This window comes from Mycteria americana, chromosome 1 (assembly GCF_035582795.1).
Source record: "Mycteria americana isolate JAX WOST 10 ecotype Jacksonville Zoo and Gardens chromosome 1, USCA_MyAme_1.0, whole genome shotgun sequence".
NCBI classification, from domain to species: Eukaryota; Metazoa; Chordata; class Aves; order Ciconiiformes; family Ciconiidae; genus Mycteria; species Mycteria americana.
This window is the reverse complement of record NC_134365.1, coordinates 218,477,556-218,504,115: the sequence shown is the minus strand read 5'-3', so window position 1 is coordinate 218,504,115 and position 26,560 is coordinate 218,477,556. Positions and strand designations below refer to the sequence as shown.

Below are 26,560 nucleotides of genomic sequence, written 5' to 3'. Positions count from 1 at the left end.
CCATGGCGTCGTAAGCCACTGATGGTCAGCTGAGTTGCAGTAACAGACTGCCCACAGGCTGCTTCTTGCTTGCCTTACTCGTAAGGTAAAACAAGTTCGCAGAAGCCACCATGAATGTGGCTACTATGGTACAGGGGAACATGTGGGCAGAGGGTTATAACAGCCCTATTGTAACTCACAAAGCCACAGTTTCTTAACCACCTGCAGCTCTCGCGGTTTTGTCTGGGCACATGCGTGAAGCTGAGCTGCAAGGCCCTACACAAACCTGGATGCTGGGATCTTCCAACACGGATCCTACAGCACCTACTACTGCTTCAAACAGGGACGACAAGATGTTCAGAGAAGGAAAAAGGGCCGTGGAGTGGATTCAAGACAGAAACAGAATGGTTTATCTTAGCTTACTTGTAAAAGGAGGACCAAGAATTTCAGCTGATGACACCTTTCACCAGGTAAGTGTAAAACCTGTTCTTCTGTTGCTACCTGCGCATGATTTTTACAGTCCGGAGACAAAATACAGAGCACATAGTCCAAGACACTGCTGGGATTGCACTCAGCCCTTCATGCATGGATCCCAGGGACATGGCTGAACTGCAGCTACTCTCAGCACACCATGCTTCTTGCGAGGGAATTACCTGCCTCCCCTCCCAAAAAAGTGGAGAGGGAGAAAGGACCAACAGCATAGCCACGTGGACCGTAAAGCTCCAACCAGCCAAGCTCAATGTTGTACCTACACTGTTGTACCTACGAAGTTCATGCATTGAGCCTCCCAGTAATACAAAGTAATTAACAATCATTGCAGCAGTCATGAACCAGACTGAAGCATGTGGTAATTGATTAAAAACAGACATGTCAGGGTTGCTTTTTATAGCTCCAATTAAGTGTCAGCCTAATTAATGGAAGTTAGTGTGATAATTATAAGAGTCTGCGTTGTGAGTCAGACTCAAACAAATGTTGTGCAAGAAATGTCAGAGATTTTTTTCAGGCATCCAAGATAAATAATTACACTTATTTTTGTTAATTCTTAGCAACAGGAACGTTATACAACTGGACATCATTCCTGCAGCTGCGTTCAAAAGTATTTAAAATTGTACAATGCAGAGCAAATATTTCCTTGAAGACAATGCAATCTGTTCCATGATTAGCAAATTATTTTGGAATGAAATTTTAGGCTGCATTTGCCAGACTGCTGAAAACGAAGCCTCTTTTATGGAAGGTGGCCTCAAACACATCTCTCTTCAGCTCTGCAGTGTTTTCTTGAACACCAACCCGAAATGACAGCTATCTCTCTCCATCTCTTCCATGCTTTGAAAAGCAGTGAAGCACTGGCATTTTAAAAGTGAAATCAGTGTGATATCAGTATCTTCTGAAACCAGCAGGAAATTTACCACGTTCAGCTCTCTACAAACTCAGGAAGACACAGCTAAAATGGTCTGGGTGGCTGAGATTTTTTTAGAGCCTGTCTGCAACCAGAAAAAACAGTTGCAGGATTGCAGAGAATATCTGGAACAGGCAGAACAGTAGCAAAATACGTGACGGTTTAGAAATCAAGGGGATGTGCTTGAGGAGAGGAAAGTGAGATTAATTACATTTCAACTAAACCAAGTTTGATAGCTAGACATTAACAGGCACATGTCAGTATGAAAGGCTGAGATTTTAAGTTAGGCAGAAAAATACAGGTCCTGGGGAGAGATGTTGAACTGAAAGTGAACTACAGAAAGAATTCACCGAGATGGTCTTGTGGATAAGATTGGTGGAGAGGAAAATGAGAATGAAGCCAGGAATAAACTCAGAAGGACAGAATACTTCAGTCTGGATAGGACCTCAGGAGGTTGCTGGTCCAGTCTTCTGCTCAAAGCAGGGTCAGCAAGAAGGCCAGACTAGGTTGCTCAAGGCTTTATCTAGCTGGGTCTTGAAAACCTCTAAGGATGAAGAGTGCATAGTCTCTCTCGGCAATCTTCTCCAATGTTTGACTGATCTCTCAGTGATTCTCCCCCCCCCATTCATTCAGAACTTCTCTTGTTTTAACTTATCCCCATTATCTCTTGTCCTCCTGTCCTTCACCATTGCAAAAAGTGGGCTTGTCTTCTTGATAACCTCCTCACAGGTCCTAGCAGGCTGCTATCAGGTTGCCCCTGAGCCTTTTACCCATTTGCAGGGAACTTCAAGAGAATGCGAGACAACCAAGAGAGGAGAAACCTACTGAAGGTCTGATAAGAGAAAAGAAACAGAGCTAGGAAGAGCAAGGAATTAGGAGAAAACTTATTCTGCTATTTAGGGAGGGGATAGCCCCCAGAGCTTTTAGGACAAACAGTTTTAGTTAAGCTCGTGATGCAAAAGGCTGAACAGGCAGTGCCTGGGATGAAACGTGGCTCAAGGAAAATCAATGCAAAACAATGATGTAAACTATTAGCAAGAGGGGCTGAAAGGAGAGGAGCAGGTAGAGCTTGTGGGAAGTACAGATGGGTGAAAGGAGAAAAAAAAAAAAAAAGAGTAAATACAGCCAGTGAGCTGTACTTCTTGGCAACAATTGGGTTTGGCTGTCCCCAGCATGCCTCTGAATCATCTTCAGCTGTCACAGACCCTCCAGCCTAGTTCAGGTCCCCAAAGGGACCTTTATCCTCACCGGAGGATCACGGGGTGAGGAAATACCACAAGGACTTCACAGCAAACCAATGACATTTAAAACCAGTTATCGGGACACACACAGTCCTACAAAATTCTACCACATAGATTGGTTACTGACTCATCTGAGTCTGAGAAAACTAAAGGGGAGAGCTGTATTACTGAATAAAGACTTTTCTGGAGACCTCAAAGAGCCTATAGATTTATAGCAGCTGACAATGATTCAGACACCCTGAGTAGTCAACCTAGATGCCGTCACTGCAAAGATGAAGTACAATGAAATGAGAAGTTGTGCCAACTAGGCCGTTCGTGCCATACTGAGAGACAAGATGAACTTCTCTGACCTTGCCTTCAATAACAAGCATACACAGCACAGCAGACAGTCAATAAACGCAGGAACACCTCTCTTCCCACTTTTCCTCAAAGAAAAAGGTTAAAATCTCACAAATTATAAAAGGCTCACTGTTCTCTCCTGTAATCAGGAATAGCACCAAGCAGCCCTGCCATAAAATGGAGCTCTGAGCCCTGGACAACACGCAGGCACAGGTCTTCAGATGATCACCTGTGGGCTGGCAGATGAACTCTCAGCAAGGACAGTGGAAGACTTAGTTCCAGACATGTCTGGTAAGCCTTCTCCATACCTCTCCTGCCCAGACTTTTCCAACCACAGCGTGGAGGTTGCTCATGAGCTCTGTAAAGCCAAAAGCTAACTCCAAACAGGCATGACTGCCTAGCTGACTTTCTGTTCCCTACTGCATAAACCCCATGGACAAATTCCTCCCTGCCTCTCATACCTATCCTGCTCCACCCCTAGTGTCTAATGGACTTCTGCAGGATCTGTCTCTGCACTCCCACGCCCCACAGCAAGTCACAACAGGATACAGGCCAAGACTGGATGAGGGAGGGTCTCCCAAGCATTTCTGCCTTGGTCTCCTCCCACAAGTTGTCAGGAACCAGCTGTTCCTGAAAGCCTTAAGTCTGCAGCAAGTCACCATTTCATTTAAGCTAAAGGGAATTTTTGAACAATAGTTCCTTTTCTGGACATGAAAAGTTTAGTCTGGCTAAAACAAAGGGTAAATTTCACAGGATCAAATCCAAAACATGTAAATCTTTACTGTTTTGGCTGCTTTGTTTATTGGGAAGACCAGAACATTTCCATTTTGGGGGGAGAAGGACTCCCACTTTTTTCTACTCTGAAAGCATCATCACAACATACTCATTTGCCAAGCAGCTCTGGTTACTATTACACATTTATGTTCTTTGAGCATGTAGGAGTCCTGTTCACAGAGTAAGACCCAACTTGATAACCACAAATAAAATCTTCAGAGTATCTAAAGGGTTTCACAGTACCTAGAGGGTTAATACTGTGATGCATCACTATGGTGCTTCTGCATCTAGAAGAGCCTGATCTATTTTTGAAGACTGAAGGGATTCAATACCACTTGAGCTGTAGGCCTCAAAAACTCAGTGTGCTTAAATAAAATAAAAATAAAAGGAGCAGGTTCACAGAACAGCTATGCCCCATTACAAATAAACACAACTTATCTAAATTTAGATGGCACTGGATCTATTTAAAATGCCTTTAAGAACAACACACTACTGTAAAATAGGAACATGAAGCTGTAATATAATGTACTGCATGCTGAAGAGCATTGATTTTTTTACCCGTCCTTAGACAGCAAGGTGCACCTGAGTGATATCAGTGGAAAAAATATTTAGCAGACAGGTCTCGCATCTGCCCAGTTTACCTTCTGCTCCATCCCAGAGCAGGCTGTGTACTATTTAAAGGAACAGACTGATGTAAGAGAGTGAGATTGTAATTCAAGTTAATTATTACAATCTATACTTTTTCTTTGGGCTTATTTGATTTGTGGAATTACGTCTTTCAATAAAGGTCACAATGCATGACAGTCAATTAAGTCTAACACGTACAAATGCATGTCATCCCATCTTCTTTCAGGGACACAAAAGCTCCACCACCCCTACAGTTAAACAAACCTCTTCCTCATTAACTTTCCCCAGCTAATGTCTGAGATGACGCATCAGCCTTTGGCTGCCAAGTGACCTGTGCTTCTGTCACAGCAGCCAGGGCACCATATGAGAAACATCCTGTCCATCGAGAACCTTTAGCCTGAGTATTTCACCAGACCACAGCCATCTAGGTGGTCTGAGAAGAGACACTGTCTCTTGGAGATAACAAGCCAGCCAGGGAGAAAACGGCTTTCTGAAGAAATTTATACCTTTTGATTTATACACAAAACTTGCCCTTTGAACAATTTCACTGCAGCTATTTCCCAGCAGCCAATTAAACTGTGCAACAGTGATTAAATAAAAAACAGCTAAACATTTATTATTTGGTTCTCAACATTGGATTTGAATCACGGACAGCAAATACTAAGACTATTAGAAATACTCATTAGAACCTCCACATGAAAAGGCAGATATTCCAACTTCACATTTTCTAAAGCTAGGGTTTTATCCCTCTCATCTTCAGGAGATTTGCACTGGACAGTAACCAATCACTTTAAAAATGATCTTAAAGTCACTATAAATGCATGACGAAACCCCTTGGCAAGTGGCAAACGGCAGTGCTACCTGCCCAAGGCCTGGTCTCTGACAGGCTTTATCAGCCTTTCAGCTGGCTAGCAGTGATTTGGCTGAAGTACCACATCTGAGGAGAACCCCCATTGCAAGCGCTCAGAAAACTGTGCCTTCAAATAAGGGATTGTGCTGATTTGACTCCATCTGTTTAATGTATTAATTTAGTTTAGAAAATTCAGTGTAGATGAGGACCAAACCCCCTAATTAAAGGGAACTGTCTCTCTGACAGACTGACACTTTCACCTCTAACCATTTCAGTGAAATATTAACATTAAAAGCTAAAGGATACTTTTTTTAATCAGTCAGTATTAACTATTTCACTGTGATCACTTTAGTGGCTAGAATGAACAAAGCATCACATGTGAAAGCCATGAAATGGGAGAAGTGAGAATTGGCAGAAGCAAGAAACACAACAGGAAGTCTGAAGGAGATAGAAAAAGGATGCTTGGGAAAAAAAGAGAAAAGAGGAAAGGAATGTGATAGCTGAAATGAAAAAGATTTTCTTGCTGAGACATGCCAGGTGTGAACAACAACAAAAAGACACTTAAGGTACTACAGTTATTAACAATCCTACAGTCATTCCCATAAAGATTACGTCTCCATCCAATATTCCCAATCCATGGCAAGTAGAAGGAGACTCCTAGTATTTAAAACTAGTTCATAGACCAGAATTAAAAAAAAGTCTAATTTTCCCCTGCCTAGGCTAGCCTCTCACACCATCATCCAGCCACTGTTGCTCAATTTGTTTCTGGCACACATGTGGCAGATATCTAATGGATACCATGGGGCAAAATTACCAACCGAGAAGATCCCACAGATCAAGCCAAACACTTCTCATTTTGCTCACCCCGCCATCACTTCCAAATGGAGCTGGCCAGAAACTGTCAGGAAGGCAGGCACATTGAAGAAATGGGTCTTTTCCGCAGATTCCCTTGCCTCATGTGACGTCTGTAAGTCAAAAAATGAGCAAGAAGTCAGACCACTAGTGTTTGAATAAAAAGCACAGCTCCCGGCTTACTTTCCCTTGATTTCTCTTAACTCCATGAGATTTGACCCAAACACTGCTGAGATGGAATCCAACAGTGTGGCAAGTCATAACACAATGCTCCCCATCTTTGCTCAGACTGCTAACGGGCTCTAAAACCTATTCAAGCAAAACACATTAAGAAAAAACCCCACAAGATAAAGGATTCTTGGGGATTTCTCTATCTACGGGTCCGATGCAAATAATATGTCTGCGTAGTGAGAAGCCATACTTTAAGCGGGAAACACCACAGCTCCCGCCTCCACTTTCGGTGACTTATGAGGATATGGGTTGCAGGTATCACAACAACTTACAGAACAAGTTTGTGAACTGTGGCACATACCTCCCGTGCCACCAGCAAAGCTTGGACATGTCAGCACAGAGGAAGGATACGCAGTTCTTTCAAACATTTCTCAAACTAACAAGGATTGTAAATTGGATCCCCAGCAATTAGTTATATCAGTTCAGCTGAGTGGGAAGTAACTTTTTAAGATGACACAGCTTCATGGAGTTTGACTGTTTGCCCAAAACTTTGTGGGCAGCACAGAGTTCGTACAAAGCTAAAAGAATATGTGGCTCTTTGCTTCTCACCTCTTGCCTTTGTACGTGGGTATGTCAGGAGCTCTAAATTTTACTCAAAGAAAAGAACTGTGTAACTTATGGGTTTAAACATCCATGAGCTGAATAGGAATGACATTGTCGAAAGGAAGGAGGTAACAAAGTGTAAAATAAAATGTCAGGAAGGACATATTCACCATTTTACAAGCAAGTCTGAGAACAAGAGTGGTAGAAATGCAGATTTCCTACAGTAGCCTCTGATTTTTGGCTCCCCAGTAAAGTAACAGGTATATAGCTAAGGGCTCATCTACCTAGGAGTCTGGGAGCAGGTGGAGAAACCACATTGTGTGTTTCTGTGAAATGCAGACACACAAAATGAAAATCCCTCTGGAACATCTGTTGAGGAACATTTTGCCCAGCAACATACAAAAGAAAGATGTCAGCCTATCAACCCAGTCTCCAAATGTAAGTATTCCTTTTTCTCTCTTTCCTACCAAGATGAACAGTGAGGGGCAGAAGGGAAGAATCTCTATCGTTTGGAAGTCTGAAGCTTCACATAGCATTGCCTTCAAAATTCAACTTCAAGTCTAACGAGAAAATGGAGGAGTATTTTCCGTGTCAGGTGCAGCAACTTTTAGCAGACTTAAAACCAGTGCTATTTCCTTCTCATGCGCAAATGAATGTTTCCATTGCAAAAAGACCAACAGTAATCAGAAAAAAAAAAAAAAAAAAAGGGGGAATGCAATATCCTCTTAAGACTTGTTATTTAGTCTTCAAAAAAAGCAGAACGGAAACAATATGGAGTTGGAAACATCACAGCTTACACATTATATAGGCACTGAAAAAACAAACGACGTTTCAGTTCAGGTTTTGCATATTTTTTCAGATCACCAGATATTTTAAGCATTTAAAAAAACAGAGAGTAACGGAAAATTTAGCAAGTTCAATATTTCATTATGAAAAATGGACTAAAAAAAAAGTCCCATTAAAGTGATGGTATATCTTTGGTTTTTAAATTACAGGCATAAAAGAAAAATTAGAAGACCTCCATGTTGAGCACTTTAAAAGTTGTTTGAGCATAAGGACTGTGCTTCACCATTTCCCTGGCGGACACCAAGCTGATGGAAGAAAATCACCAGCCTCCTGGGCTGTGTTAGGCAGAGCACTGCCAGCAGGTCGAGGGAGGGGATCCTCCCCTCTGCACAGCACTGGTGACTCACCAAGATTGCTGGGTGAAGTGCTCACCTCCCCAGTACAAGAGAGACATGGACATACTGGAGTGAGTCCAGCAAAGGGCCACAAATGATTAACAAACTGGAGCATCTTTCATATGAAGAGAGGCTGAGAAAGCTGGGACTGTTCAGCGTGGAGAAGAGAAGGCTCAGGGGGGATCTTATCCATGTGTATAAATACCTGATGGAAGGGAATGAAGAAGGAACCAGACTCATCTCAGCTGTGCTCACTGAGAGGACAAGAGACAATGGGCATAGATTTTAAAAAAGACACATGAAATTTTATCTGAAAACAAGAATAAACTTTTTTATTTACTGTGAGGGTGGTCAAACACTGGAACAGGTTGCCCAGAGAGGCTATGAAGTCTCTGTCTGGGGAAATATTAAAAACTCGGCAGGAGAGTGTCCTGGGCAACTTGCTCTAGCTGACCCTGTTTGAGTGCGGTGAGATGGATTAGACTCTCTCTAGAAGTCACAACTCTGTGACTTTTAAAAAAACATGATGATAAATGAGATTTGTTTCAGCACTTTCTATATTTCAATGTCATCCCTAAGCTTTGGAGGAATCAAAGGTTCAAGAGCCAGACAAAAGAAACTCCGAAGCTAATCTGAGGTTTGGCTGATCTACATTCACTTCCAAATGAATGCTTTCTTCTGAGATAAGTTTGAAATACCCATTTTTCAAAGTGTAGTTCCTAGGAGTTATGCTAAGTGTTGCTAGCTCAGCTAAGTATGCCACTGCCTCCAGCCACCCTACTCCCCAACTTGCTTTGTCACAGGGAGGTTGCTAGGCTCAGGCTTGTTCACCAGCCTTTGATATTCTACAACCTGCCATTTTTCTCAATGAGTCGGAAGGTGTTGCTTTTGTTCTCAAAAAGCTCTGCTGCTCATCACAAAGATAAAACAGAGACTGCCAAAGACCTCAGATCACAAGGCAGTTTTATCTCTTCACAGCATCACGCTAAAGAAAAGAGCAAGCTTGCCTTGCTCCACAGAGATCAATGGAAATATGACAATTTGTGGCTGTAACCCCAGGACTGCTTCCTTTGTTTCACAGGTTTTGCAGTTCTAAAAAAACCAAACAACAAAACCCAAGGATGCAGAAGCAGGCCCCTATTGTTTTCTTCAAATAAAACCAGAGTATTTGCTCAAAAACAATAGGGATATTAATAAACATACAAACATCCACATACCACAGCCCCACAGCCATGGCCAGAACACTAAAGAGAAGAGCCACATACCACTCCAGTTTCTCCTACTGCAAGCTTAGTTCAGCTACATTCCTTGTTCCACCAGTGAAAAATCCCACCTAATCCTGTAGGATGCAACTTCTAAACAACGAGAAAGAGACAGACTGGAAGCAGGAAAAGAACAGAAGAAATCAGCCATGAAATCTCAACACTTCCCCCAAATCCACAAACAGGATACAGCTGTCTCCAGGAGCTGGGGCTTGGTTTATTTATAATGACTTTGTGTCATTTTTCATTCTCCAAATCAGATGTAATCTCAGGGAGGCAAAGGGAAAATAGACACAACAGTAAGTGACTGGAAGAAGAGTGTGAGAAAGTCTACAGCTCAACTGGACTAACAAAAACCTGCAGCCAGTTTGAGAAGCCACTGAGAGATCCCGAGGTGCGTGTCTGCATTGTGAGCAGCTCCTGGACAGCTTCCAACAGAAGGTGAAGAGTGAACATAGCGATATTTAGATAAAATTTTACTCCCCCATCACCATCCAATGGCCTCACCTCTCCACAGCTGCCCACTTCCTCTCCCTCATTTTGAGACACAAAGCTTGATGAACGGGTGTTGTGAGCTGCAAAAGTCAATCCACTTGCTACACACGGAAAATGAAATGCCTTCCTTTTCCTTCAGAAAGGACCCCTTCAGCAAGGGGGTATCCCGTAATTAGCAACTTCACATTTCCCATGTATAAATATCGACTAACCCACTAGGGTGGTTCCTCCACTTCACACATTCAAGCACAGGATCAGGCCAATGTTTTCAAGTGCCTATGCCCCAGATTTATGCTCAGCCTTTTAGATCAAGCTTGCTTCTTTATTATAAAGAACAGCAGTCACTGGTAGAAGACAAATAATAAATAGTAGGTGATGCTATCCCTTCACTGCTGACACTGAGCACCGAGATTGTTTTTCATGTCCATGACTAGCAAAACGAAGCGACAACATTGTGGTGCTTTTATTTCAATTAGATGGACTTTTCTCCCGCTTCCCAACCCCAAAATATCTACTTGATTAGGGGGGAATAACGTGTTTGCTTTCAAGTTCTCTCCATTCCCTAGTCAAAAACTACCCAAATTACAATGGAGAAAGAGGGAGGGGGAATCTGTATGAAACATCTTGGTGTCTCAGAGTAAACGTGCTATAAACATACTAGGATTCGACGTCAACATCAAAGGCTTTTTATTCTCATTCTAAATACAAGAACAACTGGATTTAGTACCTGTTTTGTTCTCCATCTCCTCAAATGTCTAATGATTTAATTTAAAATTATTCCCTTTGATGTCACTCTTGTATTAACTTTAACTTGAGGCAATTAGCTTCAGGAGAGTATAAACCGTTTGATTCTGTCTTTCACTCTATGCAAGCCAAATGCACGAAGGGATCAGAGAAGACTTGAAAAACTCATAGAAATCTCTGCTGTAGCTCTAGCCCAGGCCCACAACACCATGCTGCTGAAGCTTCACAGCACCACATCTTTAATCCGGACCTGCCCTCTGTGATGTCCCATTATAAACATGATTGGGTTTTTCTTTTTAGACAACCACTGCAAAATTCATAACTTCCAAGAAGTCCTCCTTGCAATTCCAGTCCTAATTCTGATCAGCTGGACTTGCATTGGGCAACATCAGCTGGTTCTGCTGAGACAAACATCTCATAAATATGGACTGGAATTACAGGCAGAGATGAGCCAGGTAGAAGTGAGCAGAAACTGGGAGAGCTAGAAAATGCAAGAGCAAGCCCTCCCTCAGCTCAGTCCCAGCTTACCCTGATCCCTGCTGAGCACCTCTCTGAAGTCCCAGTCTCCCAGGGACTGGCTGCCTCCCAGACTGTGACGCACCTCTAAAGAGGAAAACACCTGACAGACACTAATACTGTTGCATTTAACTGCGATTCTCCCCAGCAGATCCCAGCATTCCTTGGTGCTGACAAGGCTATTTTTCAGCAGTGCCAAAGGAACGGTAGGAGTAAGTTTCTGCATCTTCAGCAGCAGGCACATATTTCTGGCACCACAGTAAGCACAGCTATGAACTTGCACCCTTCAGGTATCTAGAAACTTCTACATTCAGTTCTGTGAGCGGGTGGCAAAAAACCCCTGAAAGCCAAACACCATACAATCTCTGGATACGTTTTAGAAAAGAACAATACCTGGATGGTTCTTCAGGTTTACAGTTAAATATCCTTTCAAATAATGAAATAGCCTGATCCAGACCCTGGATTCAGTCAACCACCACCCAGATGCAATGAGGTATGTGTGTGGGAATAGACAAGCCTTATACAGAGCACATAGTACCTCCGCTGGAGCCAACAGGTAGAATGCAGCACTCCTTACACATAGAGCAAGGTCCCCAGGAAGGAATAAGGCCATAGGTAATACAAAACACACCCGAGATCTACTTTAAAGAGCTGTGAATGCCAATACAGCTGTTGTGCTTTGCAACTCACTGCATGCTGAGTTCTTTTAAAAGGCTGCAGCTGGGCAGCAGGGAAAGTGGCTGTCCAGGGCCTCATCATACCAGCTGGAGTGTCCTGGGCCAGAAAGGCTCTTCCAGAGCATAGAGGAGCCTCCACCTTCTCCACAGCAGCTGAGGACAGTCAAACAAGGAAACTTTCCAGGGAGCAAAGTGGAAAAGACAGAGCAAGAGACCCAGAAAGCAGGGAGCCTTCAACACTGCAGACAGAGTGGGAGGCTACTGAAAATAGCAGGGAACAGACATGCAGCCGGGTCAAAGACAAAAGAAAGGCAGATTTCCTAGGAAGCAGCCCCAGAAGGGGACTGGGGAAAGTTTCTTGCAACATACAAAGCTGCTAAGAATTTTAGACTTCAGAAGAAAAAAAAAAAAAAAAAAAGAAAAATGTGAGGAAAGGATCTGCCCTGAGGTGCTGAAAGAGCCAGTACAGAGGAATTATTCTCAGATTAAATTAAAAAGGGCAATCTCACTCTGCTGATCTGAGTTATCCTTATTTCAAAAATTACCTTGTCCTACTTTGCATTCTACTAAAACCCAGCTTTCAATATTCAAAGCTCTTCTGGCATTTTCAGTAAGTATACTTTAAAGAAGGCAGCACAAGCAAGAGGCTTCCCCACCTCCAGGGTTCCATCAAAGGCAGACACCATCAAAGGTGCAGAAATCCACAAGTTGGTGTTGCTGATGTTCTCCATCTGGGTTAGGGTCTGCCTGGCTGTTTTCACACTTCTGGCAGTTTCTCCTCAAACTTCTCCTCAAACCTACACTTTTCAGGTCTCAAATGCAAAAGATTTCTCTAGAGTTCTTACTATCTTGTGATTTATTTATTTTTTAAAATCTCCTCTGCTTACCGCCCTCTTTTCACTGTTATGGTACTTCATTTGACAAATATTTAGCTGAACTGATCTGCCCAGCAGAGAGGGAAGGGATTCTCCTCCATCCCAAGTCCTAGTATGAGAACATCCCAGCCAAAGCTATATACAGACTAATCAGTACGCCCAAAACCAAACAAAGATAATGAGGAAGCTGAACATATAAACACACACAAATCCTACAGGATTAAGAGGTCTAGGAATAAAGATCATATGCCTTCAAAAAGCCTTTTCCTTCTAACTCAAGATACTTTTCTCCCCATCTGTTCAAGTTTCATGTAAAAACAGATTCCTACTCTCTTCACTTTCTACCATTTCCAAAGAATGCACAGGCCTGAGCAGCCACCAGACATTAGTCAGAGGATTAAAATTGTGCCAGTCAGGAGAAGATGGCTATTAAAAGGCGATGGTTCACAGTGGGTGCAAAAGAAGCCTGGGTCCTAAAAGCTACTCAAAGTTTTCAGATTATTCCACCCGCAGCAGGACAGCTAAACTGGCAATATTATCAGTTTTATATACCGCCCAAGGGAGTTAAAAAAAAAAAAAAAAAGGCAGAAAAAACAACCTGTAAGCAGCGGGTGTATTGTAACTACTACAAATTCAGGAATAATAGGACACCAATTTATGTTCTGGTCACAACTAGAGGATAGGTCTTAAAACCTTAAGTCCAAGATTTAAACATTTCTGAAATCCAAGAATCTAATTTGCAGGTTGCTTTCACTGATTTCCATCTCCGTAATTCTTGGCTACTGCTCAAATATAAGAGCAACAGGAATTTATTTTCTCCCTTGGCCTGTGCAAGCAGTGAATTAAGGGCCAGTTTAAAAATGACTGAATACAGCAGATGCATCGATGGTTGGTTTGATTAAAAGCATATAGAGATTGTAGGCTTTGCTGCAAATAACACACCCTTATTTTTATTTCTGTCAGCCTCATATGCATGGCCCAAAGAAGGCTTAATGTTCCCCGGATTTCCACTGTCAAGAAACAGTGTCACTGCTCCAGTGGAGTGAAGTGGTCACAGCGGGATAGCAAGTGGTCTTGGATCTCTGCTAGCCAAGACCAATTCTGAACAGGGCTTTGCAGAAACAAAACCGAGTCCTAAATTTGTCGAGACAATGAAGCGGTGCTCAAAGAAGAAACAGGAAATCAGGGAGAACTTCCCACTTCCCAGCAGCAAGTGAGTTTCTGCAGCCCTTTCTTTGTGGCACAGGCCATTTAATGGGATCCGACTCAGAACTTACTCCAGACCTTTCAAGCACAGCTGTCCCTACATTTCTCCAAGACAGGTATTATTGACACCTAAGCAATCACACTGGAGAGAGAGCAAGAGATTTGCCTTGAACTATGCATTTAGTTAAGATCCAGTTTATAAAAGTTTCAGATTCACAATTTAGCACCTCATATCAACATTTGCATCAGTGCTTCTCTTACTACCAGCCACCTACGCTGTAGTCCTGCATCCTTTACAGCTTTCAAGTGGATACCATTTGTACCAAAGACGTAATACACTGTACAGCTGCAAACTGTATAATGTTCTCATCATTAAGTGTCACTTGTTTTCACGTCTTAATTTGCATGCAACAGCCTACAAGGAACCTTTGGTAGCATTAAGGGATCTCAATTAAACAGGAACAATTTAGTTTAGCTAATCAACTCTATTGTCCCAGCAAGAAAAAAGCTGAGCCACATGTACTGGTCTGGAAGGGAATCACTAGTAGCACAGGTTAGACCTCGAGATCCTGAAGAACCAGTACATGGAGGCTTTTTGTCACAAGGCTGTGCAGAGAGCGGAAGACGCGATCCTGCAGCAAGCAACTGCTACCTCAACAATTTTGCTTTTGCTTACAGATGATTTACCAGCAAGGCTGGAGCCAATAAGCATAAGCAGCAATGGATGTAGTTGTTTGAGACAGAAGAGTGAATTTCAAATATAGAAGTATAAAAGGCAGATGGGATTTCTTATGATTCATGGATGTGGGGGCTAGGAATCATGAGAAATCTGTGCGGAAGATCTTAGTGGTTATAGCTGTATTTAAGTTTCATAGGCAGTTTTGACCCAAGACATGAAGTACTTTATATAATGATTGATTGTGGCAGTAATTTGGTGGATGGATGGGGAGAGACTTGGCAACATTGGGGGAGAATTCCAACATACAACTGGAGTAGCTTGTAGGGAGGAATATATACACAGGTGAAAAGTAGTTTTAGGTATTGCTGACTTTCTCTGAAGGAGTTATTGCATGGTGAATTATATTCTTCATTTCAAAACTAAGAAATATTGTGTGTAGTAGGCTGTCCTGAATCTCCCAACCCATCTCTTGGGCTCTTATGATCACATCTTTGTATTTACTAAGATGTTCCACCTCCCTCTGTTGTTCTTTGTAAACTTTTCCACAGCACCAGGAACAGAAAAACCTCATCAGTACAAAAGGTGCTGATTAATGCACAAAACACCAATAAAAAAAAATGCATTGGTTAACTCTGTCTAAATTATTAGTTGAAGCAAAGGACTGCTATATTAAAAAAGTAATCACAGAACTACATAAAGAAAAGGTTTTGTAAAGACAAACATTTCCTCTAACCTTCAATGACTCCAGAATTGCTCTGCAAGCAAAAATCGAAACAAACTTTATGCAACCCAACTTACCTCAATTTGAAAGAGTTCCCCAGCACCTTCACAGTCATTTGATGTAATTATGGGGGTATGAATATGCACATAGCCATTATCCTGGAACAGACAGAACACTAACGTTAACTAGCTAAAGATATCAAACATCAACTTCAAGGATGACAGCAACCAGCACGCATCATAACTCAGCTATTAGTCCCAACTAGGACAGCATATGTACTCTTTTAGGCAACTTCTGCCTTACATGGGCAAAGACAGAGGACTAACTAAATGCTAGCATGATGTACAAATCAATGTTTACTACTTGTGCTTTTTCCTCCATGTTTCATAAGGAAATGAGATTTATGCCACTACTATGGGTTTTGGCAACTGCCCATCTCCACACCGTTCCCCTTTCTTTTCACCTCCTCCAGTATTTTTATATTTTTGGGCAGTTCCAATCACATTCACCCCTACAGCCTCAACAGTCCAGTTTCTTACAGCTTTTTGGAAGCTGGTGGTTGAGCAGAGGATGCTCTCTTAGTGTTCTCCACCAAGAGAAATGATCAAGTGTGTTAGATGACAGAAATCACATGCTGCATGGGAGAGAAGCCTTAAAAACACCCAACCACTATGAAAATGTCAGTCCCACCTCACATCATCTGAGATACTGAAGTCAAACTGATATTTTAAGAGACAGGATATACCCTGCCTTGGTCATGTTCTAAGTACCTGGAAAATTACCCATGCATGTAACAGTTCCTAGATCCAGCAGAGGCCTCCAAAACCAGGAAGGTCATATGCAGAAAGAGCCCCTATTCTCTGGGTTTCTCTGCAGTGCAGCTTTTAAACTAGCTGCAACCCCGTTTTCAATGGATGCGTACATCAAGCAGACCTCAGACAATCACATGCAGCACATTAGAGGCAAAACCAGGAACAGAACTCTACTAACCATCATCTTCCTAACTTAATCTCACTACAGAGATCACTGGTGGAGCACAGACATCATACCTGTGCATGTCAAGGCAAACAAGAACCTGGAAATAGCTGATTTCAGCTGTGAACAAAGGATTTGTTTTCTCTTGCATCACTGTAATGTCTAGCACAAAGGGAACCCCTTTAAAATCAGGATGTGCCACCATTACCATGATATAGGCAATGATGTAGCATAACCCGTCGTCTATTTACACAAAACACTAATGAAAAAAATAAAAAAGCAAATGTTTCTAAAAGCTTAGTTTCACAGCTTTTACCAGAATAATACAAATCGACCACTCACATGACAGGTCCTGGTTCTTATCACCAGCTAGTTAAAAGGCTAGGAAGACAGGAGCAGTATTTACTGCCCATCCTGAGAATCAAACTAAAATTAATTTGGACCAAAGAGCTTGTATGGACATGCAGTGCATTTTGTGGAAGTACTCTGACATGACCAAGAGGGAGCAAAGTCCCTGCAGTCAGCTCTAGGCTACCTTGGTTACAAGTGCAAAGACCTTGGCGTGCGGAGTGCCTGGCAGGAGCTCCTCACTGAGATCCAGTTACTACACAGAAAGAAGTTTTGGAGCCAGAACTACTTCCTTTGCCCAGGGAGGGCAGTTTTAGCCTGCCAATACAAAATGGGGGTCTCTGCCACAATCCCATGCATACTCCAGAGACCTGCTGGACATGTGACCTCCCAACCCTACATGAGTTTTTGGAAAATTGCCTAAATTACAGCAACTGCTACCACTGTATGAGGAAAGAAGCACATTTCACACAGAAGACCCCTTATATGCTTTGGAAAGGAATGTGAACTGCACAGGTCTGAAAGATGAGAATCCATTGCATAGTTCCTTGCATAAAAACCTCTTGAATAGTTCCCCTTATAAAAGCTCCTAAAATACTTCAAGTCGCATTACTGGCTCTTGACAAACCTGGAAGTTAGTTAATGTGCAAAATGGAGGTTGCCATTCACATTGCAACTATTTTACTGTGCCTAGGAACAATGTTCCTATGCCACATGGACCACAACACTCAGGAGAAGATTTAAAGATGACATTTTAGCCTTCAACATCCAAACCAAAGGCATTTGGCCTTAGTAATCCACTGCTGGAAATGAATAGGCTAAAAAAAAAATTTTTAAAGTTACAGAGAGTCTAGATAATTTTGAGTGTGTACTCAAAAAAACCCATTTATTTTCTTTCACCATTAAGCTCTTTACAGCTTTGCACAGTGAAAACACTCTGATTATACTTTCTAGTTATTGTATGTTCTGACATTATTAAGTTGGAAATTGCAACATTCTTGGGATGATGTAGGTGGCAATTTAAAAAGACTGCTTTCCTTCCATGAGAAATGGAACAAATCACAGACATCCCTGATGCTAGCAGAGTCGTGACATAAGCATTTGCAAATATCAGGTCTGGGACCAGATCTTCCTTATTCCTTTAAAAATAACTTTAGTGTAGCTGCTGCTGCTAAATTAAGGATACATTATATTTTTTTAATACTGCTCAGCTCTTGAGCATTTTAAACAGGAAGGTATGTCAAGAGTCTGAGCTGGAGTTAATTTGGAGAATTAAAGGCTTTTTCAGAATAAGATGCTTTTTTGTATCTCAGTTGGCTTCCTTGTCCATGTTTGAAATCACAAATTGTTGTAGGCAATGCCATCTAGTGGCTCGATACCAGCCAAGCCTGATTCCCAGCAGAGCTGGGTTCTGTCTTACCAGCTGGCACAATGCTGAAACCAACAGCAGCTTTACCTGACACAGTATTTCTATTAGGCTCTTAAAAAAACCAACCAAACAAAATCTTCTAAATACCATGCAATTCCATACAGATAACTCCTAGAGCAAGCAAGCCTTCTTTGACACTGCAAGTGACAAATACCAGCGTACTCAGGACCAGAAATTCAATCTCAACAATTCTGACCTATTCTTTCGGCCATATTAATTACTACATATGAATTTTGTAATCAGAATGCTCCGAGTATGATTCTACTCAAACTAAAGCCAGTTTAGATAAACTAAAACGTGTTTATTTCAATGAATAGCTTTCAAAGAAAGGGCTCAGGTGTGCTAGAGGACTTGCTACTTTATCTACTCACACAAAGAATCACATGGTCTCTCTACGGCATCTGGAATCAGAGTTAACTCACTGCCCTCACCACCAGCACAAAGCCTGTACCATGCCCACAGCTTAAGAGTGACACATTCATAAAATGCAGGTGCCTCCCACCCATCAGTTTGAAATGCATCAAAACAGGAGTCCCCTAATCTCAGCTAACAGCATCCACACAGACTTGTAATGCAGCAATAGAAAGGTGAGAACTGAGAATAGTAACATGAAGCTCTGAGTCAGTTTGTCGGCAGCCTTCCTGCATCCCAGATTTTTCCGTGTGGGAGGAGGCTTCTGTCCAAGGACTTTAAGGTCAGTGCTGAGGGTGGGTTAAACGACTCCATATTATGTTGTGTTCCACGGACCACACACATTCGCAGGCAATTATACTGCAACTTAGTGAAAGGGATAAAATAACTAACAGGAAATGGGTGGAAAGACACTAACAAGACCACAGATGGGCTAACCTGATCATAAGCAACAGTTACAAGCCAAGGCCTCGGTCAGGCCCAGGCCTGGAAAGAAAATGGTGTGCAAAATCCATAGCCTGCAGTCAAGACATCACACTCCCTCCCTCCTAACACGCTCCTGTGAAGCCAAACTGACGGAGCGTTTTACACATAAGGCTCAGTACAGAAGGAACTACCTGGAAGAATGAGTGGATGGCTGCAGTGGCTTCACTGCGGATTCTCAAGAGGGAGCTGAGTGTGTTGCTTCTGCATCGCAGGTGGGGGAACTGTCGAATATACTCCAGCGGGTGCCTCTCCTTCATTTTCAGGGGGAACGACTGAAAACAACAAGGAAAGAAAAGTAAGAGGATGAGAACTTGGAGTCAATATAGTTTTATTGCTATTCATGGAATACCATCTCTGCCTACTAAAATTCAATCATCATCACAGAGTAAAGAACTAGATGCTTTTGCCTATCTTTTCTAGTTATTTTGTGGATTTTATAATGCTATGGCAGAGCAAGAGCCATACACACAAGAGAAGGTAGTAGCACTCTGAAACGCTCCACTTTTTAGATGTTGAGCCCCCTTGAAAGCCAGCTGTTCATCTCACTGCTACAACAGCGAGCCAGTTCCAAATGTGCCTGTGGCAGATACGGTTCTTCCACCTGCACAGTCTGGAATGTTTCGCCAGTCCCACTGCTTCTCCAATTTGTAACCCAGCCAGACTTGCCAGGTAAACCACCTGGCACAGGTAAGTGCTTCAGGGTGGGACAAATGCACACTCTTAGCTGCCAGCATGTGTCCCAGTTTCCACGTAGAAACAGCTCTGCCCCCAAAGAGAGCTTTCATGGTGATCCCACGTTTCTCCTTTGACATGCCCCATAGACACCACTGACAAATCAAAGCCTGCAGGAGCACTCAGACTTAAAGAAAATACAGTTTGAAGCATGCTTTGCTGGATACTTGGACCTTTTGAAATTAATTCCCAAGGTCGTCCTACCAGTCGGACTCCTGCTGCAGTGACATACCCAAGTATCACAAGATCCCACCACATGGATGGTTTCAGCTTTCAGCTCCATGTCTTGCATCCTGTGAGGACTTTTGACCAGTTTTCCTTGCACTTCCACTGCGCTTCCAAAAGTCAGGTCTCTAAGAAGCCAAGAAAAAACAACAGCTTAACTAGGTGCTGTTACAAGGTCAACTACATTCAGAAGAGATTCCTGTTAATTTAGCTGGACCACTTGAGATCACAAGAGATACTGTAGCCATAGGGCTTACTGACGAAATGAAAAATTATTAAATGGATAGGTGGGAACGTGAATAGGTTCACAAAGCTATAGAATAATTTAGGACAAGGTAAGAATGTGGGACAAGCGAGTGGGAAAGAAACAGGCTTTCATTAGAAGGGGCTATTGGTGGGGACAAACCAGGCTTACAGAAAAAAAAAATTAAAAAATAATTAAAAAAAAAAAAATCAATTTACACGCAGAAGGTTCCTGGATTATCGCGAAACACCCAAAACCTAGCCCAAAGAACAATCGAGAGTAACAAACAAAATGAAGCTGTAAAACAAGTGTATTATTTTATTATAATAGAACAGGCATGCCTATCTAGGGAGTATGCCTACCGAGCCAGCCCTCAAGTTGTTACAGGAAGAGCAAAAGTGCTCTCCAAAGAGCTGGGGGACAGTTATCCCTGGCTACATTGTGTGATTTCCAAGCAAGTCCAACAGTAGTCCAGAATGCCCGCACTACTACAGCTATTAAGAAAATTAGGTCCAAATTAATCTCACAGGACAAGCAACTGAACCACAAGGCCTCAGCTAAGGGGAGACAGAGAAGATGGACACTCTCCATCCTAAAAACACGTCCGGAGACCCCAGACTGCAGTAGTGCCTTTCCTGTGGTCAGGTGCCAGCTGCTGGAGGCTCCTCCAGCAGTCTGGTGAGTCACTGCGACAGGAAGGGAAGCCTGAGCAGACCCCTCCAAGCACTGGTATTTCTCCAGGTATCTCAAATTGACCAACCTATTTTCCAGGCTGGGATCAGCAACCACCTGGAGGTTTTCCAGAGAACTCCCATCGTTTATATGCAGGAACAAAACTTCCTTCTGGGATCGGACAGAGCGGACCCAGCCCTAGAGGTAAAAGAAAAAGAAATTTGTTATTTCTTGGCATAGACTCTGTGTAGTCATGCTCTTCTTCCAGAGCTGAGCTGGCCATGCTACTTCAGGCCTACTGCAACTTCTTACTGAAATCAAAGGAAATATTTCTTTAGGTGCAACAACAACAACAACAAAAAATAAATAAATAAAAAAGAAGTCAGTGACAGTTTTTCTACTGACTTCAAAGCAAAGAGAAACAAATCCTTAGGCAGAGACATCAACTCTCCTCCTGAGTACAGCAGGGATAACTAAGATCTACCTGCATCTCTGGGGAGCTGAGAATATGGAAAGTGGCAAAGCGCTCTGAAGATGAAAAGCATTTTAGCAAAGTACATATTCTTGTTAGTGATATCCCTTCAAAATGCTTCTTACTGCAACAGGAGACACCAGTAACGCACAGTGCTTTATGATAACACACTCAAGGCTGTTTTGATGATTTTTAGTACCAGTTTTTGTTGCTGTATCACCTGTAGGAAGGTTCCAACTGAAATTTGTTCGCTAGTTGTTTAAATGCCCTAAGCTGTTGGACTGCTAAAACAATGATGCTGCAGCAATAGATTGAGGTGAAAAATTACACATCCATGCAAGACAAAAAAATCAAAATTAATGCCCTGACAATTTTGGATGTTTCTGCTTACACCTCAAAAACAAGACTGCTACACTGTCCCCCCATGGGAAAAAAAAAAATATTTAGAAAAAAATCTAGAAGCGTTCTTGTCCAGTTTGACTGAAAGAATTAAAACAGTAACACAGCTGTTCTTTGTAACAGCAAAACAGTAGAACTGACTATGCACATGCCAGGCTAATGTCTTAATTTGAGTTTTTCAATGAGAAATAACATTTCCCTTAAAAAGAAATTAAAATTTAAGTCAGTACCAAGGCACCAAGCAAAAGTAATAGCATCCAAAATACAACTCCCTTAGTTGCTTCGCAGCTCACAAGAGTTGAGACAAAGCTGCCCTTAAAAGCAAAACTATCCGTGGGGGAGCTTGCAGCTCATCTTATAATAGTACTGTAGATAACAACTGAAAATAGTGCTGATTAAACAAACAAACTGTCTCTTTTGCTATCAGTTTTGTCTTTTGCTTAACTGTAAGTGCCCAAGTAGTTTCAATGACTTCAAACTGTGCAAGTGCTTTAGGGATTTTATACCAGACAAACCAATGCGAATCCATCTACTTCTATTGTTTACACTGAACAAACTTCAAGAGTTAAACAGTACCGAAAGCTAAAGCATTCTTAAAATTACAACACGACTACTAACACACAAAGCATTATACAGGCTTGTATAATGGGGGGGAGGACAACTGCATACAAGAACTACGGAAGATATTAAAGCCATAAACCCAATGATTAATGAAACCTCAGCTTTAGCTCCAGCCTCACAATTTCAGACAGGCGTTTACCTAAGCGACCTCTGCAGGGTGCTCCACCCAAGGCAATAACTAATACAAGAAACCAGAGTCTAAAACTAAAGTCTGATCATTTGGGCATCCTCATATTCTTATGGCTAAAGCAACAGGTGTTTAAAAGGTATTTCATACAATAACATGCCTGAAGCTGTTGTGCTTATCCTCTGTATTCCAGCAAATCCCCAGAACACATCATATACGTTATACTTGATGCATAAGGTTTAATGTATAACAGCAGATGTTTTTCTTAGTTTCCTTCCTCTTAAGCGCTCCTTAACAAAACACACAAAGCCCATGAACAAAGAAACATTCTCAAGAGCTTTTTTTCTACCTCATCAGGCTGTTCTGGGATCTGTTAAATAAGGAGATGAGTCTTGCATCCTGCAACAAAAAAAAAAGAGCATACCCACAGGCTTGTATTGGAGCAGCAGAGGCTGTGGCAGCAATGTTTGACCACTTCACACCTTACCAGAAGCAACCGTGTAGTGACGATCCTGACTCAGACCAGACTGCACATCCCAATAAGCTGGCCATAGTAAGGTTGGGTTTAAGCCAAATTCCCCAATCCAGTTCAATACAAAAACCCCATTTTTACCAGCACAGGGGAAGAGCAACGAAGCAACAAGGACCTGGGGCAAAAAAAAGGCGGTATTGCCCATTTTAGCATCAGTTTATTCCAGCTTGCATTATTCATAAAAGTACAGCTGAAAAGCACCTATACTGGATGAGCTTCTTCCTACCCTATTAGGCTTCATCTATGTGTGCGCAGGAATACCAGTGTGCTACAAACTGGTTTTTGGGTCAGCAGAATCACAGGATATTTTGGGTTGGAAGGGACCTTTAAAGACCATCTAGTCCAACCTCTCTGCAATGAGCAGGGACATCTTCAACAAGATCAGGTTGCTCAGAGCCCTGTCCAACCCAGCCTTGAACACTTCCAGGGATGAGGCACCAACAACTTCTTTGGGCAACCTGTTCCAGTGTCTTACCACTCTCATCGTAAAGAATTTCTTCTTTATAAATCTAAATCTACCCTCTTTCAGTTTCGTTTAAAAACTGTTACCACGTACCCCAGTCCTTTACAGATTCATCCAGAAATACTGACAACTGCTCAGTTCTAGCCAAGGGCCTTACACTAAAACAGGGACTATGCGTCTGCAACCACTGCTCCGTCAGTCGGGAACACCAGAAAACAGGGGGAACCACAACCCCATTCTGAGGAAAGGGAAAGAGCTCCATTGCTAAAGAGTCCATTTAGCCCAGTCTACCGTGCTTCACAATACGAGCTGGACACAAACATCAATGAAACCGTCATTGTTGGCTCTACCTGACAGTACTATAAACCTAGACGAGGAACGAGACCTAAAGCAAAGCTTTAACAACATCAGGACAGAAGCAATGGTTCACTCTCCCAAACCAAACAGGTGGTAAAACCAAAAATGCACAGACCATGTTTCAGTATAACCCATCCCAGTAACAGCCTTTCCCTGCATGTGCCCTGAATAACTTTAAAGCTTCGTATCTGATCCAACAACGGCAAACTGAACAAACACAGTGAGAGCTGGCTCTAGAGACTGTAAAGGAGATCTGTAAGTTTAGTAAAACGCACTGCAGAAGTCCTAGCTTTTCGCCCTGAAGCACAGGCAGGGAAAGCGGCGTGGGCCATGCCACTCCAGCTCCTCGCCTTCCGTTAAGGCTCTGGGTCGGGTCATTACACCCCGACCTCCCGGCCACACACCTGCACTTTAACCCCTCCAGCCGGCTCCTGGGCCCTCAGCGCCTCGCGGACCCGCAGCCGCACCGCTCTCTGCGCCCGAGGCAGGGAGGCGCAGCGGCGGAGGGCTTGCCACCCGCCCCGGGCCCCCAGCATGGCGGAAGCCTAGCGGGTCTGCTCCCTCCGGAAGCCCGGCCTCATCCCGCTCCGCTCCGCCACCGGCCCGCTCCCACACGGCTCCCGTGAGGCGACGCGCCTCCAGCCGCCTCACGTGACCGCCTCATCCAATGGCCGCTGGGGGCCGCCCCAGTGAGCCAATCGGAGCGGAAGAGCACCTAGCCCGAAGGGCCGCCTTTTCCGCCGCGTTGACGCAAGGGTCTCTGGGAAATGTAGTTCATGGCGGATGGGTTAGCGGGAAGCGGCGGCGGGGTGGGTTTATGGCCCCAGGCAGGGCACAGGGAGACGGGGTCCGCATGGCGGCGGGGAAGGGATCCCCACGGCCGGGGTAGGGGATTCTGCTGCTTTCTGGGACCTCGGCAGCGCTGTCGCTGCCTCCTCTGCCTCAGGAGCCCCAGCAGGGCTCCCACCGCCTCTGTTGCATGAGGGGGGCTGGGGACAGGCCAGGACAAAGGCCTCTGGGGAAGAAACCAACGCCAGCTGGGCTCTCAGCCGGGCCAGGCTGCAGCCCTGCTCCTCACCTGGCCCTGGGAGTACCTGTGGGGAGTGGGCTGAAGGGAGAGGCTGCCCCCCAGAGTCTGGGGATGGCGTGGGCCCATGGCCGCGGCCTGGCCTGCAGTGGGTCTCAGGGACCGTCTGCTGCTTTCCTGCTCTCCTGTCCTCCTGGGTCCATCTCTGGGGGGATAAGCCCCATGTTGGCCCATGCTTTTCCTAATCAGGGACACAGGACTCTGTTGTGCTCTGCAAGCCCTGCGGGGGGACAAGACCCTTCTCCTGTTGCTTTTTCTGCCTCCTGACCCTCTGCCTCTTCCAGCTCCTCTGAGTGGCGGGTGAAAAGCAGCTGTCAAGAAGGCAAGTGTCTCCAGCCCTGCAGAGAAGAACTTGGGGATACTGGTGGCAAAAAATTGGGCATGAGCCGGCAACGTGCGCTTGCAGTCCAGAAAGCCAGTCATGTCCTGGGCTGCATGAAAAGCAGCGTGGCCAGCAGGTCGAGGGAGGGGATTCTGCCCCTCTGCTCCGCTCTGGTGAGACCCTACCTGCAGTACTGCATCCAGCTCTGGGGTCCTCAGCACAGGAAGGACATGGACCTGTTGGAGCGGGTCCAGAGGAGGCCACAAAAATCATCAGAGGGATGGAACACCTCTGCTATGAGGAAAGGCTGAGAGAGTTGGGGTTGTTCAGCCTCAAGAAGAAAAGGCTCTGGGGGCACCTTATTGCGACCTTTCAATACTTAAAGGGGGCTTATAAGAAAGACAGAGGGAGAGTTTTTACTAAGGCCTGTAGTGACAGGACAACGGGCAATGGTTTTAAACTGAAAGATGGTAAATTTAGATTGGACATAAGGAAGAAATTTCTTACAATGAGGGTGGTGAGGCACTGGAACAGGTTTCCAGAAGAAGGTGTGGATGCCCCATCCCTGGAAGTGCCTAAGGCCAGGTTGGACGGGGCTCTGAGCAACATGATCTAGTGGAAGATGCCCCTGCTCAGGGCAGGGAGGTTGGACTAGATGATCTTTAAAGGTCCCTTCCAACCCAAACCGTCCCATGTAAAAGGGGTAAAGTCAGCCACTTCCCCATGCAGCCCAGACTTTGCCGCTCTGTTCTGCCCTTTGCCTGCGCATCCCTCTCCTGTGCAGTCATGCTGCGGGAAGGCAGCGGCTGAACATGTCTGCTGTGCTTGTGGTCAGAGGTTGTACCATTCCTGTGTGTCGATCTTTGGAGTACGGTGCGTGAAACAAGAGACAGCAGCAGTGTGATGCCCCAGGTCCAGGAGGTGCTGGGAGGCAGCTTTGGCAGTGACACTGCTTGTAGGGAGACAAATCCCTGCCTCACTGCAAAGTCTCAGGTAAGAAAAGAATTGCTGGCCAGAGACCTCATTTAGAAGAAACAAGCTGGGCTCATGGGAAAGAGAAGAGAAAAGCTTTGTAGATGCCTGATTTTGACTTTCCCCAGTGGTGCTTTTTATCTGTGCATGAAAAGCTTCTGGTCCTCAAAGTCCCCATGCTGCTTGCCAGGGCCTTCCTTCACCTCTGCCTTTGCTCCTAGTAAGCCGATGCCCCCACCCGTGGCTCTCAGTCTAGACCTGAGCTCCGAGCTGCCTTGAAAGGCCAGCCCGAGGAATTAGAGCTGCAGAGCAGGGGCACCGGCATAACCAGGTAGATGAGAAAGACAGTCAGAGGAAGGACAGGAGACCGCAGGGAGGGGTGCAGGGAAGGTAGGTGAGAACTGGGCTAGAAATGCATCCTCAGCCAACGAGGACAACTTGTCCAATGTCCATCCTCTTTGCAAGGAATCAGGCAGACCGCCTGGACACACGCAGGTG

General features: G+C 44.0%; 1 protein-coding gene across 4 annotated transcripts in view; it reads right to left on the bottom strand.

The window, feature by feature from the left end:
* Positions 1–24,324, bottom strand: part of NARS2 (asparaginyl-tRNA synthetase 2, mitochondrial) — a 54,938-nt gene extending 30,614 nt beyond the window's left edge. For all 4 annotated transcript variants that reach the window (XM_075491207.1, XM_075491210.1, XM_075491206.1 and 1 more), the window contains exons 1-6: positions 24,086–24,324; positions 20,799–20,908; positions 19,802–19,922; positions 18,969–19,109; positions 15,266–15,346; positions 6,071–6,171 (exon numbers count right to left, since the gene is read on the bottom strand). In XM_075491207.1, the coding sequence (XP_075347322.1) occupies positions 6,071–6,171; positions 15,266–15,346; positions 18,969–19,109; positions 19,802–19,922; positions 20,799–20,908; positions 24,086–24,217 (686 nt within the window). In that variant the 5' untranslated portion in view covers positions 24,218–24,324. The remainder of the gene's footprint in view (positions 1–6,070; positions 6,172–15,265; positions 15,347–18,968; positions 19,110–19,801; positions 19,923–20,798; positions 20,909–24,085) is intronic.
* Positions 24,325–26,560: the final 2,236 nt, after the last annotated feature.